Source organism: Chiloscyllium punctatum, chromosome 15 (assembly GCF_047496795.1).
Source record: "Chiloscyllium punctatum isolate Juve2018m chromosome 15, sChiPun1.3, whole genome shotgun sequence".
NCBI classification, from domain to species: domain Eukaryota; kingdom Metazoa; phylum Chordata; class Chondrichthyes; order Orectolobiformes; family Hemiscylliidae; genus Chiloscyllium; species Chiloscyllium punctatum.
The window spans coordinates 14,742,232-14,758,277 of record NC_092753.1 but is presented as its reverse complement, the minus strand read 5'-3'; the positions used below and the strand labels follow the sequence as shown (position 1 = coordinate 14,758,277).

The following is a 16,046-nucleotide window of genomic DNA, read 5'->3' as shown; positions in this document are numbered from 1 at the left end:
ACTACAAGACCCAGAGCGAAGCATTAAGACAATTAACCCAATAATCAATTATCCAAACGAAGTAGTGCCCGCCCATCTCGTTCGGATAATCAAGGTTCCTCTGTATTCTGCATTCAAATACGACCATCCAAAGTGAATGACTTCATACTTTTCCAGGTTGAACTCCATCTGCCACTTAACAACCCAGTTCTGCATCCTGTCAATGTCTCGTTGCAACCTACAACAGTCCTCCACACTATCCATAAATCCACCAACCTTCTTGTCATCCGGAAACTTCCTAACCCACCTTTCCACTTCCTCGTTCAAGTCATTTATAAAAATCACAAAAAGCAGTGGTCACAGAACGGATCCCTGAGGAACACCACTGGTCACCAAGCTCCAGGCTGAATACTGACCTGCTGTGCTTTTCCAGCACCACAATTTTCGACTCTAATCTCCAGAATCTGCAGTGTTCACTTTCTCCGAGGGCATTAATTGGCTAAGGAAGGCTAGTAACTTCGATCTGGGAGGGTACCATACCGTAGAGAGCTGCTGGCTGTCATTCTGCAGTTCTAGTAGCACTAGCTTCAAGCAGGAAGGCCACTGCTCGGTGTCCAGGCACTGTCTGAAAAAGGGAAGGCTGATATTAGGTATGTTTCAGTAGGTCCTGCCAACCAGACCCCTGTGAGCACAGATGGAGAGAAGGTGGGGGAGGGGTGTGCATGTCTTTTTGGGGAAGTTGCCTCTGATGGGCATAGGGCACTGGAAAGGAAGATACCACCATCCCCATACTCAACACCAACTCACCCAGTAAAAGCTACCTGACCACTTGTTTGGCAGGGGCTTCCCCATCATAGTGGGTGAGGGATGAGATACTAACCAACTGACTTCTTAACATCAAGAGGGCAAAGAGTGGGTAGGCTCGCTTGCCAATCTTGGTAAAATCGGAGACAGGTGGGAGCAGGCAGGCCATGCACTAAATAGAAAGTTTGCACATTCTCCTCATGTCTGCGTGGTTTACCTCCTACATCATTTTCTCCCAATGATGTGCAGGTTAAGTGGATTGGCCATGGGAAATGCAGGGTTACAGGGATGGGGGGAGGCCTGGATAGGAACTAAGAATTAAAAGTTTCCAAGATCTTTTCTCTGGGGTAGGGGGAGTCCAAAACCAGACAGCATACGTTTGAGGTGAGAGGGGAAAGATTTAAAAGGGACCTAAGGAGCAATGTTTTCATCCAGGGAATGATGTGTGTATGGAATGAGCTGCCATGGGAGGTAGTAGAGGAGGTATTACAACAGTTAAAATGTATGTGATTGGATATATAAATAGGAAGGGTTTAGAGAAATATGGGCCAAATGCTGGCAAATGGGACTAGATTAATTTTGGATATCTGGGAAGCATGGTCGATTTGGACCATAGGGTCTGTTTCCATGCTGTACATCTCTATGACTCTATAACAAGTTCCGATTGAAGTAATGGTGTGTGCTGGATCTGGAATCCAAAAGAACAAACTAGGTATTACTTTTCCAAACAGCATTATCTTCTTTGCTGCAGGGAAAGATGAAAACACCTTGAAGAGACACCTTCAGAGCTCACACGATACCCTGGTGGCTGCACTGTACAATATTGATCCTCTGCTCGACCAAATGATTGCGTCACATATTTTGACCCATGAGAATTACTATGAAATCCGAACTGAGAAGACCCCGCCACAGAAAGCCCGCAAGCTGCTGGAGATCGTGCAGCTTCAGATGAATGAGAAGGATGTGTGGCTATTTGTGGAGTGCCTGAGGAAATGCAAAAATAACTACCCACGTCTGAAAGACTGGCTGACCGGAGACACTGGTTAGTTTGTGTCCTGATTAAACATTAGATACAGTCAATTAAGGTGTCAAACCTGTTGACCGATCCAGTTCACTGGACCATAAAACACACATCCAAGCTCGAGGGTAGGCAATGTCAAACATTTGTTGACTGTTGGAAAAACACATCTGCCTTACTAATGTGCTTTGGGGCAGGAAATCTGCCATCCTTAACTGGTCTGGACTACATGCAACTCCAGACCCACAGTAACCTGGTGACTCTTAACTGCCCTTTGGGCAATTAAGCATGGCCAATAAATGCTGGACTAGCCAGCAATGCCCATATCCCATGAGTCAATAAAAATGAAATTCTCGAGGAAGTAGAATTGAAGACTAGAGAAGTTATCTTGAACTTCTGCAACATTTCAATTAGACCACATTTGAACTACAGTGAACAGTTCTAGTCTCCAAATTATGAAGAGGATGCAGAAGCATTTGGAGAAGGTTCAAAAAGATTTATATGGGGAATATTGGAACTGAGAGGGTACATCTATCAGGAAAGATTGAATAAGCCTGAGGTTGATTCGCCTAGAAAAAAGAAAACTAAGTGGCATGACAGAAATCTTTAAAATTATGAAGGACTTTAATAGAGTTGACATAGAAATGATGTTTCTACTTAATTCGCCATCCAAAAATAGGGGTTGTAAATATAAATACTCAGTGAGTCAGTTGGCAACCATAGACAGAGAAACAGAGTTAATGCTTCAAGGCAATGTATTTCTAATTATTGACCCATTCACCAGGTGATATAGTTACAGTCAGTTCTGCCATAACACGATAGTTCCGTTCTCATGCAATCCCATGTTAGAAGAAAATCACATAACAGCAGCACTATTTAAACTAATGGGGCTGGAATTGCGTTATAACCAATACATATTTTTAAAGTTTGCACTTTAGAAACAGTGTCCCCAGTTTGCCCATTGCGTTATAGCGAAGTTGCATTAACAAAGCTTGTGTTATCGCAGAACAACCTATATTTTTCTACTTGCTTAATCAAAACATCTTCTCATCTTGAAAACCTTATTCAGTTACCCCAAAGCTTTCTCTGTTTCATAGAAATCAATCCTAATTTTTCCAATGTCTCATAACTGAGGTCCTTCATTCCTGGCAACGTCCTGGTAAATCATCTCTGTACCCTGTTTAAAGGGCTTTAAATCTTTCTTGAAGCTCACTGCCCAGAATTGACAACAAAATTCCATTTGAGGTCTAACTAGTGATTTATAAAATTCTCGTGTAATTTATAGGATTTATTTTTCTGTATTAGTCCTTCCAGAGTCCTATTTGTTCACATTTCCCCATATCTGCAATTCTTCTACATATTTCATCATCCTTGTCTATGTCATCCTGAAACCCCTAAATACTGTCGGCAATATTGCGTACCATGTCAATTTTGTGCATTGTCTGTATAACTTATAATGTTGTTTCCTACACCCTAATCTAGGCTGTTTATAAAACTTGTAAAGAGTGTGCGACCCAATGTCATTTCTCATTTGAAAACCATCCATCCACTGAACATCCTCTGCCCCCATCACTTGCAGAGATAACTCACCCCATTTTCCTTTCTTCCTGCCTTTTTGAAATGTCGAATACCTTTGAATATTTAGGCCCCAGCTGTGCTCATTTTGCAACTGTGTACGTGGAATGGCTATCACATCATATTTATTTCCCTGTGTGCCATCAATTCATCCATCTTGTTACAAATGCTGTGAGCATTCGGATAAAGAGCTTTACATTCTTCCTTTTAATATTTGTCTCTACTATGACCTTATTTGGTTGTGTACTCTTATATTTGTACACTCTCCCTCCCTGTCACATACTGGTTATCATTCCCCATACCACTAGCCTGCATTATTGCCTTGTCGTTTCTCTTTAATTTTCTAAATCTTGGATTCCAGCTCATCTGTGAATCATGTCCACTGATTCCCACATGTTACAAATGCAAACACATCTTCACTGTGTTCAATTTAGACAATTAAATTTTAATAATCAGGTTGAGTTGTCTCTCAACTGTTATCTGCAGTTACACCAAGCAGTTTAACCAGTTTATGGACAGGAATGGTTGTTGCAGGTTCCAGAGTTTACATGTTTCAGTAAAAACAGAGAAGATAGAAAAAGAGGGGGAGGTGGCATTGTTTGCCACGGACAGTATTACAGTTGCAGAAAGGACATTTCTGAGGTAGTATAGGCTGAGGTTAGAAAGGAGAGGTCTCCCTATTGGAAGTTTTCTAGGCCTCCGAATAGATCCAGAGAGGTAGAGGAAAGGATAGCAAAGATAATTCTGGATAGGAGTGAGAGGAATAGGGTTGTTGTTATGGAGGAACTTTAACTTTTCAAAAATTGATTGGAAATATGATAGTTCAAGTACTTCAGATGGGTCAGTATTTGTCCAATGTGTTTCCAAGAATGGTTTCCTAACACAAGTGTGTAGACAAGCCAACAAGGGGTGAGGCCACATTGAATTTGGTACTGAGTAATGGACCTGGCCAGGTGTTAGATTTGGAGGTAGGTGAACACTTTGGTGATAGTGACCGCAATTCAGTTTTGTTTATTTTAGCAATGGAAAGGGATAGGTATATACTGCAGGGCAAGAGTATTTGCTGGAGGATGTGATTTAGCAAAATTTAGGATGCATAGGATGAGGAAGGAAACTGCAGGAGAGGGGCACAATTGAAATGTGAAGCTTATTCAATGAACAGCTACTGCGTGTCCTTGTTACGTATGTACCTGTCAGGCAGGAAGGAAATGGTCGAGTGAGGGAGCTGTGGTTTGCTAAAGAAGTTGAATCTCTTATCAAGAGGAAGACAAAGGCTTATGTTTGGATGGGACATGAAACCTCAGTTAGGGCGCTTGAGGGTTACAAGTTAGCCAGGAGAGCCCTAAACAGAGAGCTAAGAAGAGCCAAGAGGGGACATGAAAAGCCGTTGGCAGATATGATCAAGGAATACCCTAAAGCTTTCTATCAATATATCAGGAATAAAAGAATGACTGGAGTAAGATTAGGGCCAATCAAGGACAGTCGTGGAAAGTTGAGTGTGGAGTCCGAGGAGATAGGTAAGCGCTAAATGAATATTTTTCATCAGTATTCACACTGGAAAAAGACAACATTGTTGAGGAGAATGCTGAGATACAGACTACAACACTATATAGGATTGACGTTCGCAAGGAGGAGGTGTGAGCAATTCTGGAAAGTGTGAAAATAGATAAGTTCCCCGGGCCGGATGGGATTTATCCTAGGATTTTTTGGGAAGCCAGGGAGGAGATTGCAGAGCCTTTGACTTTGATCTTTATATCATTGTTGCCGACAGGAATAGTGCCAGAAGACCGGAGAATAGTAAATGTCCCCTGTTCAAGAAGGGCAGTAGAGACAACCCTGGTAATTATAGACCAATGAGCCATACTTCGGTTGTGGGTAAAGTGTTGGAAAGGGTTATAGAGATAGGATTTATAATCATCTAGAGAGGAATAAATTGATTAGGGATAATCAATTCGGATTTGTGAAGGGTAGGCTGTGCCTCACAAACCTTTGAGTTCTTTGAGATGGTGACCAAACAGGTAGATGAGGGTAAAGCGGTTGATGTGGTGTATATGGATTTCAGTAAGGCGTTTAATAAGGCTCTCCATGTTAGGCTATTGCACAAAATATAGGGCATGGAATTGAGGCTGATTGAGCAGTTTGGATCAGAAATTGTCTAGCTGAAAGAAGACAGAGGGTGGTGGTTGATGGGAAATGTTCATCCTGAAGTTCAGTTATTAGTGGTGTACCGCAAGGATCTGTTTTGGGACCACTGTTGATTGTCATTTTTATAAATGACCTGGATGAGGGCGTAGAAGAATGGGTTAGTAAATTTGCGGGTGACACTAAGGTCGATGGAGTTATGGATAGTGCTGAAGGACATTGTGGGTTACAGAGGGACAGTGATAAGCTGTAGAGCTGGGCTGAGAGGTGGCAAATGAAGTTTATTGCAGAAAAGTGTGAGATGATTCACTTTGGAAGGAGCAACAGGAATAAAGAGTACAGGGCTAATGGGTAGATTCTTGGTAGTGTGGATGAGCAGAGAGATCTCGGTGTCCATGTACATAGATCCCTGAAAGTTGCCACCCAGGTTAATAGGATTGTTAAGAGGCAGATGGTGTGTTAGCTTTTATTGGTAGATGGATTGAGTTTCGAAGCCACGAGGTCATGTTGCAGCTGTACAAAACTCTGATGCGGCCGCATTTGGAGTATTGTGTACAGTTCTGGTCACCACATTATAGGAAGGATATGGAAGCTTTGGAAAGGGTTCACAAGAGATTTACCAGAATGTTGCCTGGTATGGAGGAAAGGTCTTATGAGGAAAGGCTGATGGACTTGAGGCTGTTTTTGTCAGAGAGAATAAGTTTGAGACGGGACTTAATTGAGACATACAAGATAATCAGAGGCTTAGATAAGATGGACAGTGAGAGCCTTTTTCCTCAGATGGTGATGGCTAGCCCGAGGGGACATAGCTTTAAATTGAGGGGTTATAGATATAGGACTGATGTCAGAGATAGTTTCTTTACTCAGAGAGTAGTAGGGGCGTGGAACGCACTGGCTGCGACAGTAGTGGACTCGCCAAATTTAAGGGCATTTAAATAATCATTGGATAAACATATGGATGAAAATGGAATAGTGTATAATGGATGGGCTTTAGATTGGTTCCACAGGTCGGCGCAACATCGAGGGCCGAAGGGCCTGTACTACACTGTAATGTTCGATGTATAAATTTATTGCAAGATTTAATCTCCCCAATCTTGTTTTAAGCTACTGTCTACAGTTTGAAGGATAAAATCTTAAAAACTCATCAAATAAACAGTCTGCTCACTTAAGTAAAGCCTTGAACACTCAACAATTTCTGGAGGTGAAAAAAAAGTTGATAAGGCAGCAACTACTTCCCTTTGCATGGAATTCCTATGTTAATACTTGTGTCCTCATCACACTCAACGCTCGTTCCCAAACTCTTGTTTCACAGTATTACCACTAAACCCCCTCATCCACTCTGTTTACCTTTACCCAAATTACGTGACTTTACTATTTGAAGAATTTCCCCATGCACTGTGCTCTGTCTTAGTTTACAGCCCTAACTTTAACTCTGGTTAAATCCTTCATCAGGAAACTGATCCCAACCTAGTTTATGTGGGGTCCAGGGAAAGTGGTGATGTCACTGGGCGAGTAATCCAGAGCCCCAGGTTAGTATTCTGGGGACATGGGTTCAAACAGCAGATGGTGAAACGAGAATTCAATAAAAATCTGCCTAATAGCAACCATGTAACCACTATTAATTATTGAAAAAGCCCATCTGGTTCACTGATGTCACTTAGGATAGACTCTGCCATCTTTACATGCTATGTGACTCCAAACACACCCTCTTAATTGTTCCATGGGCAATAGGTATGGGTTAATAAATGCTAGCCTCGTCAGTTACACTTGTATCCAGTGAACAATTTTTTTTTGAAATTCCATTTTAATTAAACAACTCCTTCTTTCTCCAGCAGTTATTCCAATGCCCAGAAGTCAAAACCCTCTCAATCTACTTACTCTTGAACCACTTTAGGGGGTTACCGGATTATTGTATTTTGATGGACTGACTGGACCAGAAATTGAAAAGCGTGGTGCCTGCTGGGAGCTACCCATTAAACTCCAGCTTCTGACTCTCTAAACCACTCTTCCCACAACCAACAACCAGAGAAATACTCCAATGTTCGCACCACTGAATTTAGCCAGGGTTGTTTACACTTGTGGGACTCTGGGACTGCACTTCCAGCAGTAGCCACAGCCTCTTCTGTGGCAGTGCTGAGCACAAGAGCAGCAGACCTCTGATTGGCCAACAGCTCTTGTTAGCTAGGACTCCTCCCCCCCCCCCCCCCCCCCCCCCCTCACCCAACACACACCCATCAACACCCATCCAGGCACTTGGTTCCAGGGAAGGCCATGCTAGTGGCCTCACTACTGCCCGATTGACACGTGGTTTAGCTGGGTCTTACTCTGGAAGAGATGATGTGGATCTCTGGCTGATGGTCCTCCCACCCCCGCAATGCCTCAATTCCTCCACAAGTTTGACCCAGACACTTTGGGCAATGCAAACTTTGGGGTTCCTGTTTGCAGTTGCGCCAGACAGACTCTATCCCATTATCAATACCATATTCTTTTTCACTCCCCAAATAGCATTCTGTACAATGATGCCATGGCCAGTTTGCTTATCTGCCCTGCAGTTCTTGTTCTCTGAACACGCAGGTAGGAAGTACATGTTGGTCATACCTGAGGGCCTTCATCACAACCTGCTGGATCCCACAGTTGCCTTATTCAGTCACACCTCCCTGTCCTTGACCCATTGATTGACTCTAAAGTTCTATTTAACCTACAGGGTGTGACTGCCTCTTGAGACAAAGTATCCAGGTCATTGTCCAACTTTGGCTGCTGCATAACATCTGCAGCTCCGTTCTGGCTCAGGAGCTGAAGTTGTTCAGGCAGCAAACATCCGTTGTGGATATGATTGTATAGAACCACTGGGCATTCCACAGATGTTCATGTACTGTAGTCAAAGCTGACTGTTTCATATCTTTCCTGCCCACCTTTAAAAATTTTGCATCTGCATATGCTTCCTGCTATTTATTATTTATTGGGCACATCTTGTCGAACTATCACCCATCATAGATGAGTAAGCCCTAAAATAAATTTGGTTCAGTGTGATCTTGTTGGAAATTTGGAGGAAATTGTAATGGAGTTTTTATTCCTAGCTAATTTGAGAATGCACTTTCTGTAGTTACAGATATCAATCGTGGACCAACAGGTATGTCTTCTTATGTCACCCAAACTGCAAGAAAACATTAATGTGAGTATTGTGGGGTTAAGCTGTAAACTTGAGTCTGCTGTTCACATTTGTCTCTTCTGATCTTTTGCTAGTGCTGATTGACAAAATATTCCTAACCCATGATTAGATGGATTACTGCTTGGCAATGTTAACCAAAACCACAGCATCACATTTCATTGTCTGTAACCTCCTCCAGCCCAACAACCCTCCAAGAAATGTACATATCTCTAATTCTCCCCTTCTGCATGTCACTTATTTTAATCACACCACTGGCCACCTTGTCTTCCACTGCCAAAGTCCAAAGCTCTGGAATACCCTCACTAAATTTCGCCATCTCTACCTCCTTTATGTTGCATCCTAAAACTTTGACCAAACTTTTGGTTATCCGAAACAAAAACAGAAATTACTGGAAGAACACCAACAGATCTGGCAGCATCTGTGGATAGAAAGCAGAGTTAACATTTTGGGTCTAGTGATCCTTCTTCAGAATGAAGAACGTTAATTCTCCTTTTTCTCCAGAGACGTTGCCAGCTTTTTCCAGCAATTTCTGCTTATGTTTTTGGTCATCTGTCCCAATATTTTATAAATTGCAACAAAGAAAAGGATGGGTCATCTCTGTGATATTGGTAAGTGTGTCTGACTACCAACTGATCGGTTATACTCTCTCCAACCTCTTCCATCAGGCAGAAGATGCAAAGGCTTGAAAACATGTAACAACAGATTCTTCCCCACTCTTATCAGACTTTTGAAGGGACCTCTCAAATATTAAAGTTGATTTTTCTCTGCACCTTTCTACATTTTGTTCTATTATCCTAATATACTTACGTAAGGTATGATTTACCTGGATTGCACATGAAACAATACTTTTCACTGTATCTCAGTGTATGTGACAAAAACAAATCAAATCACTGATAATTTGCATCGCTATCATGGCTTTAATTTACATTTACAAATTTTTAAAGGTTATGTTAATAAGATGTTATGAAACTGCATAGAATACTTGAGTTTATAAATAGAGCTTTGAATGCAAAACATTCACCAGGTCATTGACCCCAGTTGAGTCCATGTCAGGTACACAACCCCTTCTTTCATCAGAGCCAGTGCCAGTGCTCAATGATTTGAAACCTCTTCTTACTGCATCAATTTTTGAGCTACTTAAGGGCCTCAGTCTGCTGCAGCTTTGATTAACCAAGCTGCATGCAGGCTTGTTGCCAGGAAATATGTGAATAGTTACAGAAAGGATTGGGCAGCGGTGCTTTTCAAAGTGTTGGACACTGGGCAATGTGGAAGCCACCCAAAAATCCTTGCTTCTGATCTCCTCTCTCCTGCAACCAAAAAGCAGAGAAACATACATCCCTTGTTCACTAGATTGCACTTTGTCCTGAGTACTTTTCAATCCTTCGGCTGCTCTTCCAGCAGTAGTCACAGCCTCTTCTGAGGCACTACAGAGCCATTGGCCAACAGCTCTTGCTGGGCAGGCAGAGGTAATGAATAACAAGAGGAAAAAGACACTGGTGGAAATAGCTCATAAGGCCCATAAGTGTAGCTATACTGTAGAGATTGAATCAGGAGATAAGAAGGGCATGTACAAAAGGCAAGATATTAATCATGGGTAACTTTAACCTGAATTTGGATTGGGAAAAACAAGTTGGTAGAGGTCGCCAAAAGGAAGGATTTTGATAGAGGGTTTCCTGACACAAAATGTAGACAGGCCTACTAGAGGAGAGGCCACATTGGATTTGGTACTGGGTAATGAACCAGGCCAGGTGTTAGTTTTGGAGGTAGGTGAGCACTTTGGTGATAGTGACCACAATTCAGTTAGGTTTACTTTAGCGAAAGAAAGGGATAGGTATATAGGACGCAGGGCAAGAGTTATTGCTGAGGGAAAGACAATTATGATGTGATTAGGCAAGACATATGATGCATAGGATGGGAAGGAAACTGAAGGGGAAAGGGAAAATTGAAATGTGGAGTTTGTTCAAGGAACAGCTACTGTGTATCCTTGATAAGTATGTACCTGCCAGGCAGGAAGGAAGTGGTTGAGCGAGGGAACCGTAGTTTACTAAAGAAGTTGAAACTCTGTCAAAAGGAAGAAGGAGGCTTGTGTAAAGCTGAGATGTTAAGGTTCAATTAGGGCTCTTGAGAGTTACAAGTTAGCCAGGAAGAACCTAAAGAGAGGGCTAAGAAGAGCCTGAAGGGCAATGAGAAGTCTTTGGCAGGTAAGATCAAAGAAAACCTTAACGCTTTCTTTAGGTATGTCATTAATAAAAGAATGACTAGAGTAAGATTAGAGCCAGTCAAAGTTAGCAGTGCGAAGTTGTGTGTGCAGTCTAAAGAGACAGGAGAGGTGCTAAATGTATATTTTTCGTCAGTATTCACACAGGAAAAAGACAACGTTATCGAGGAGAATACTGAGAGACAGGAGATTAGACTAGATGGGATTGAGGTTCATGAAGGGGAGATGTTAGCAATTCTGGAAAGTGTGAAAATAGTAGGTCCCTGGGCCAGATGGGATTTATCCTGGGATTCTCTGGAAAGCTAGGGAGGAGATTGCAGAGCCTTTGGCTTTGATCTTTATGTCGTCATTGTCTTCAGGAAGAGTGCCAGAAAACTGGAGGATAGCAAATGTTGTTCCGTTGTTCAAGAAGGGGATTTGAGACAACCCTGGTAATTATATACCAGTGAGCCTTACTTTGGTTGTGGGTAAAGTGCTGGAAAGGATTATAAGAGGATTTATAATCAACTAGAAAGGAATAATTTGATTAGGGATAGTTAACATGGTTTTGCGAAGAGTAAGTCATGCCTCACAAATCTTATTGAGTTCTTAGAGAAGGTAACCAACAGGTGGATGAGGGTAAAGCAGTTGATGTGTATATAGATTTCAGTTAAGCTTTTCATAACGTTTCTCACGGTAGGCTATTGCACAAAGTACAGAGGCATGGGATTGAAGGTGATCTAGTGATTTGGATCAGAAGCTGGCTTCTGACAAGAAGACAGAGGGTGGTGATTGATGTTCATCCTGAAGTTCAGTTACTAGTGGTGTACCACAAGGATCTCTTTTAGAGCCATTACTGGAAGAGGGCATAGAAGGATGGGTTAGTAAATGTGCGGATGACACTAAGGTCGGTGGAGTTGTGGATAGTGCGGAAGGATGTTGCAGGTTACAGAGGGACATAAATAAGCTGCAGAGCTGGGCTGAGAGGTGGCAAATGGAGTTTAAAGTGGAAAGGTGTGAGGTGATTCACTTTGGAAGGAGTAACAGGAATACAGAGTACTGGGCTAATGGTAAGATTCTTGGTAGCGTGGCTGAGCAGAAGGATCTCTGTGTCCATGTACATAGATCCCTGAAAGTTGCCATCCTGATAAGAAGGGCTGATAAGAAGGCAGATGGTGTGTTAGCTTTTATTGGTAGAGGGATTGAGTTTCGGAGCCATGAGGGCATGTTGCAGCTGTACAAAGCTCTGGTTTAGCCACACTTAGAGCATTGCACACAATGCTCTGGTCACTGCAGTCTAGGAAGGATGTGGAAGCATTGGAAATGGTTCAGAGAAGATTTATTAAAATGTTGCCTGGTACGGAGGGAAGGTCTTATGAGGAATGGCTGAGGGACATGAGGCTTTATTCGTTCGAGAAAAGAAGGTTGAGAGGTGACTTTATAGAGACATAAAATTATCAGGGGACTAGATAGGGTGGACAGTGAGAGCTTTTTTCCTCAGATGGTAATGGCTAGCACGAGGAGACATTACTTTAAATTGAGGGGTGATAGATATAGGACAGATGTCAGAGGTAGTTTCTTTACTCAGAGAGTAGTTGGGGCGTGGAACACACTGCCTGCAACAGTAGTGGACTCGCCAAATTTAGGGCATTTAAATGATCATTGGATAAACATATGGATGAAAATGGAATAGTGTATAATGGATGGGCTTCAGATTGGTTCCACAGGTCAGCGCAACATTGAGGGCCGATGGCCCTGTACTATGCTGTAATGTTCGATGTATAAATTTATTGCAAGATTTAATCTCCCCAATCTTGTTTTAAGCTCCTGTACACAGTTTGAAGGATAAAATCTTAAAAACTCATCAAATAAACAGTCTGCTCACTTAAGTAAAGCCTTGAACACTCAACAATTTCTGGAGGTGAAAAAAAAGTTGATAAGGCAGCAACTACTTCCCTTTGCATGGAATTCCTATGTTAATACTTGTGTCCTCATCACACTCAACGCTCGTTCCCAAACTCTTGTTTCACAGTATTACCACTAAACCCCCTCATCCACTCTGTTTTCCTTTGCCCAAATTACTTGACTTTACTCTTTGAAGAAATTCTCCAAGCACTGTGCTCTGTCTTAGATTACAACCCTAACTTTAACTCTGGTTAAATCCTTCACCAGGAAACTGATTACAACCTAGTTTTTGTGGGTCTAGAAAGTTAAGGTCGATTTATAGAAGTGTTCCACATTAGGAGGTGAAGGGAAAAATCTATTGCACAGAATCATAGAATCCCTGCATTGTGGAAATAGGTCATTCAACACAACAAGTCCACACTGACCCTCCGAAGAGCCATTCCCTTATCCTATTACTCTACACTTATTTCTGACTAACGCACCACACCTACACATCCCTGAATATTATGAGCAATTTAGCATGGTCAATTGACTTAATCTGCACATTTTTGGATTGTGGGAGGAAACCTGAGCACCCGGAGGAAACCCACACAGACATGGGGTGAATGTGCAAACTCCACACAGACAGTCGTCTGAGGCTGGAATCGAACACGGATCCCTGGTGCTGTGAGGCAGCAGCGCTAACCACTGACCCACCATGACACTACTTTGGAATGATGACGAGAGATTATAAATTGAACTGTCATAAAACCAGTTTTTAAAAAAAATGAGAAATGAGAATTGTTTTCATGCAGAAGGTGAATAGGATCTGGCATGGGTGACAGGGCACTGAAATCAATGGATGTTTTCTTTTGTTTGTGCAGGCAGTTTATTTAAACATGTAGGTCTTGTGAAATCCTCTTACATGTCAATGCATGCACAGTGAAGAGGCTGACTTTCTGGTTACACAGTGGAGTGAGTGCAATCAAATTCCATGAGTAATTTCAAAAGAGGATCAACACGTACTCAAAAAGGACTAACTTACAGAATTTGCAAGAAAACTCAAACTAAATTCGACAGCTCTTTCGAAGAGTTGGAACCGCATAATAGCTTGAATAGTCATCGATGCTGTAAAATCACATGATAAGATCATAAAATATACCAAGGTGCATCACAGGATCACTTTCAGACAAAGTTTGACACTGCTTCACATAAGGAGATATTAGGATAGGTGTTCCATCGCTCAGTTAAAATGATAAGTTTTAAGGAGTGTGTTAAAGGAGGTGAGAGAAGCAGAGAGATGTAGGGATGGAATTCCAGAGCTTCTGACCCCGGCAGCTGAAGGCGTGACTGCCAGCATTGGAAGAAAGGAAGTGGGAGCTGCAAGTGGATTGGAGAAGTGAGATGAGGAAGTTAGGAAAAGGTTCTAGAAGAAGGAAGAGGTGAGATCATGGAGAGAATTGGAAAAAAACGAGAATTTCCAAAGCAAGGTGTTGCTGGACCAGATGCCCATGTAGGCAGGAGTGAGGGGTGAATGACTCTGTGTGAGGTAGAATTATTTTTTATTTCAAAAATATACTTTATTCATAAAATATTTTGATGATCTGTACAATTGGTCATGCCATACATACGAGGAGAAAGTGAGGATTGTAGATGCTGGAGAAGGGCTTATGCCCGAAACGTTGATTCTCCTGTTCCTTGGATGCTGCCTGACCTGCTGCGCTTTTCCAGCAACACATTTTCAGCCATGCCATACATACGTAAACATTCCATTTCTTTCCATACAGAGATCGAGTAATCATTCGTATTTATAGGTCTATACGTATACTATCCATATATTTAGCTGAGGCATCAGCGGAGCCCACTTACTGCGTGGGCCCCCTGTTCTGAGGCAGGCAGATGTTACACGGTGGTGTTTCCCCACCGCGCCTTGGCGGCAGCTGCCCCAAGCTTCAGCGCGTCCCTCAACATGTAGTCCTGGACCTTGAAATGTGCCAGTCTGCAACACTCACTCGGGGTCAGCTCCTTCAGCTGGAAGATCAACAGGTTTCGGACATACCAAAGAGCGTCTTTCACCGAGTTGATGATCCTCCACGCACAGTTGATGTTCGTCTCGGTGTGCGTCCCGGGGAACAGATCATAGAGTCACGGAGCTGCTCAGGACAAATCTCGACAAACACCACTGCATTCCTCTCCAGACTTCTTTTGCATAGGCACATTCCAGAAGGAGATGTGTGACAGTCTCGTCCCCTCCACAGCTGCTTCGAGGGCAGTATACAGTGCGGCAGAGAGTCCGGGCATGCATCTCACAGGCAGAGCCCTCTCACCACCAGCCAAACCATGTTTTGGTGCTTGTTGGAAAGTTCTGACAATGAGGCATTCTGCCAAATGGCTTTGACAGTCTGCCCAGGGAACCGCTCGACAGGATCCGCCCTCTCCTTTTCCCGAAGGGTCTCCAGGACACTACGTGCTGACCACTTCCTGATGGAATTGTGGTCAAAGGTGTTTTTCTTCATAAATTTCTCCACAAAGGACAGGTGTTATGGAACAGTCCAATTATTTGGAGTGTTCCGTGGCAGCGAGGCCAGGCCCATCCTTCGCAACACCAGGGACGGGTAGAACCTCAGTACTGAGTGACACTTTGTGTTTGCATACTAGGGATCCATGCACAGCGTGATGCGGCCATCAGGTGGCCACAAAGGTGGCCATCAGGGTGAGGGTGACATTGGGTGTGTTTTCTCCCCCATTGCCCAGAGCATTGTACATCGAGTCCCTTCGGACCCTGGCCATCTTTGATCTACATATAAAATGGAAGATGGCCCGGGTGACTGCGATGGCACAGGTTCTGGGAATACACCATATATAACACCGCTGACAGTGCCTCACACCTGATGACCAGGTTTTTACCTACAATGGAGAGCAACCGTAGCTTCCATCTGCCCAGTTTCTGCCTCACTTTCTTGATACACTTCCCCCAAGACTTGGCGGCATGCCCCAGCACCTCAGGTGGTCAGTCCTGATGGTGAAGGGGATGGAGGATTGGTCAGCCCAGTTCCCGAAGAGCTGTGTGAGGTAGGATACAGATACTCAAATCTCTGAAATAGGATTAAGAACCAAGGCCTTCCAGCTGGAGGTGAGAGCACTATCCACTGAGCCACAACTAAGTTCAGGTTACAGAGTGTGCAAGACAGAAGGCTGGCCTGGAAAACATTAAATAGTACAGGCTAGTGGTAACAATACATAGCTTCCAAAATGAGCGAATCCCACAAGAAGAGTTG

At 43.0% G+C, this 16,046-nt stretch overlaps 1 protein-coding gene and 1 long non-coding RNA gene across 5 annotated transcripts in view; one reads left to right on the top strand and one right to left on the bottom strand.

Moving 5' to 3' along the window:
* LOC140486075 (uncharacterized) overlaps positions 1-16,046 on the top strand; it is a 71,348-nt gene that overhangs the window by 17,087 nt on the left and 38,215 nt on the right. For all 4 annotated transcript variants that reach the window (XM_072584713.1, XM_072584714.1, XM_072584711.1 and 1 more), the window contains 2 exons: positions 1,535-1,825; positions 8,622-8,648. In XM_072584713.1, the coding sequence (XP_072440814.1) occupies positions 1,535-1,825; positions 8,622-8,648 (318 nt within the window). The remainder of the gene's footprint in view (positions 1-1,534; positions 1,826-8,621; positions 8,649-16,046) is intronic.
* Positions 1-16,046, bottom strand: part of LOC140486078 (uncharacterized) — a 40,411-nt gene that overhangs the window by 2,226 nt on the left and 22,139 nt on the right. The window contains exon 3 of the long non-coding RNA XR_011962519.1: positions 396-604. This is a non-coding gene — a long non-coding RNA (uncharacterized lncRNA). The remainder of the gene's footprint in view (positions 1-395; positions 605-16,046) is intronic.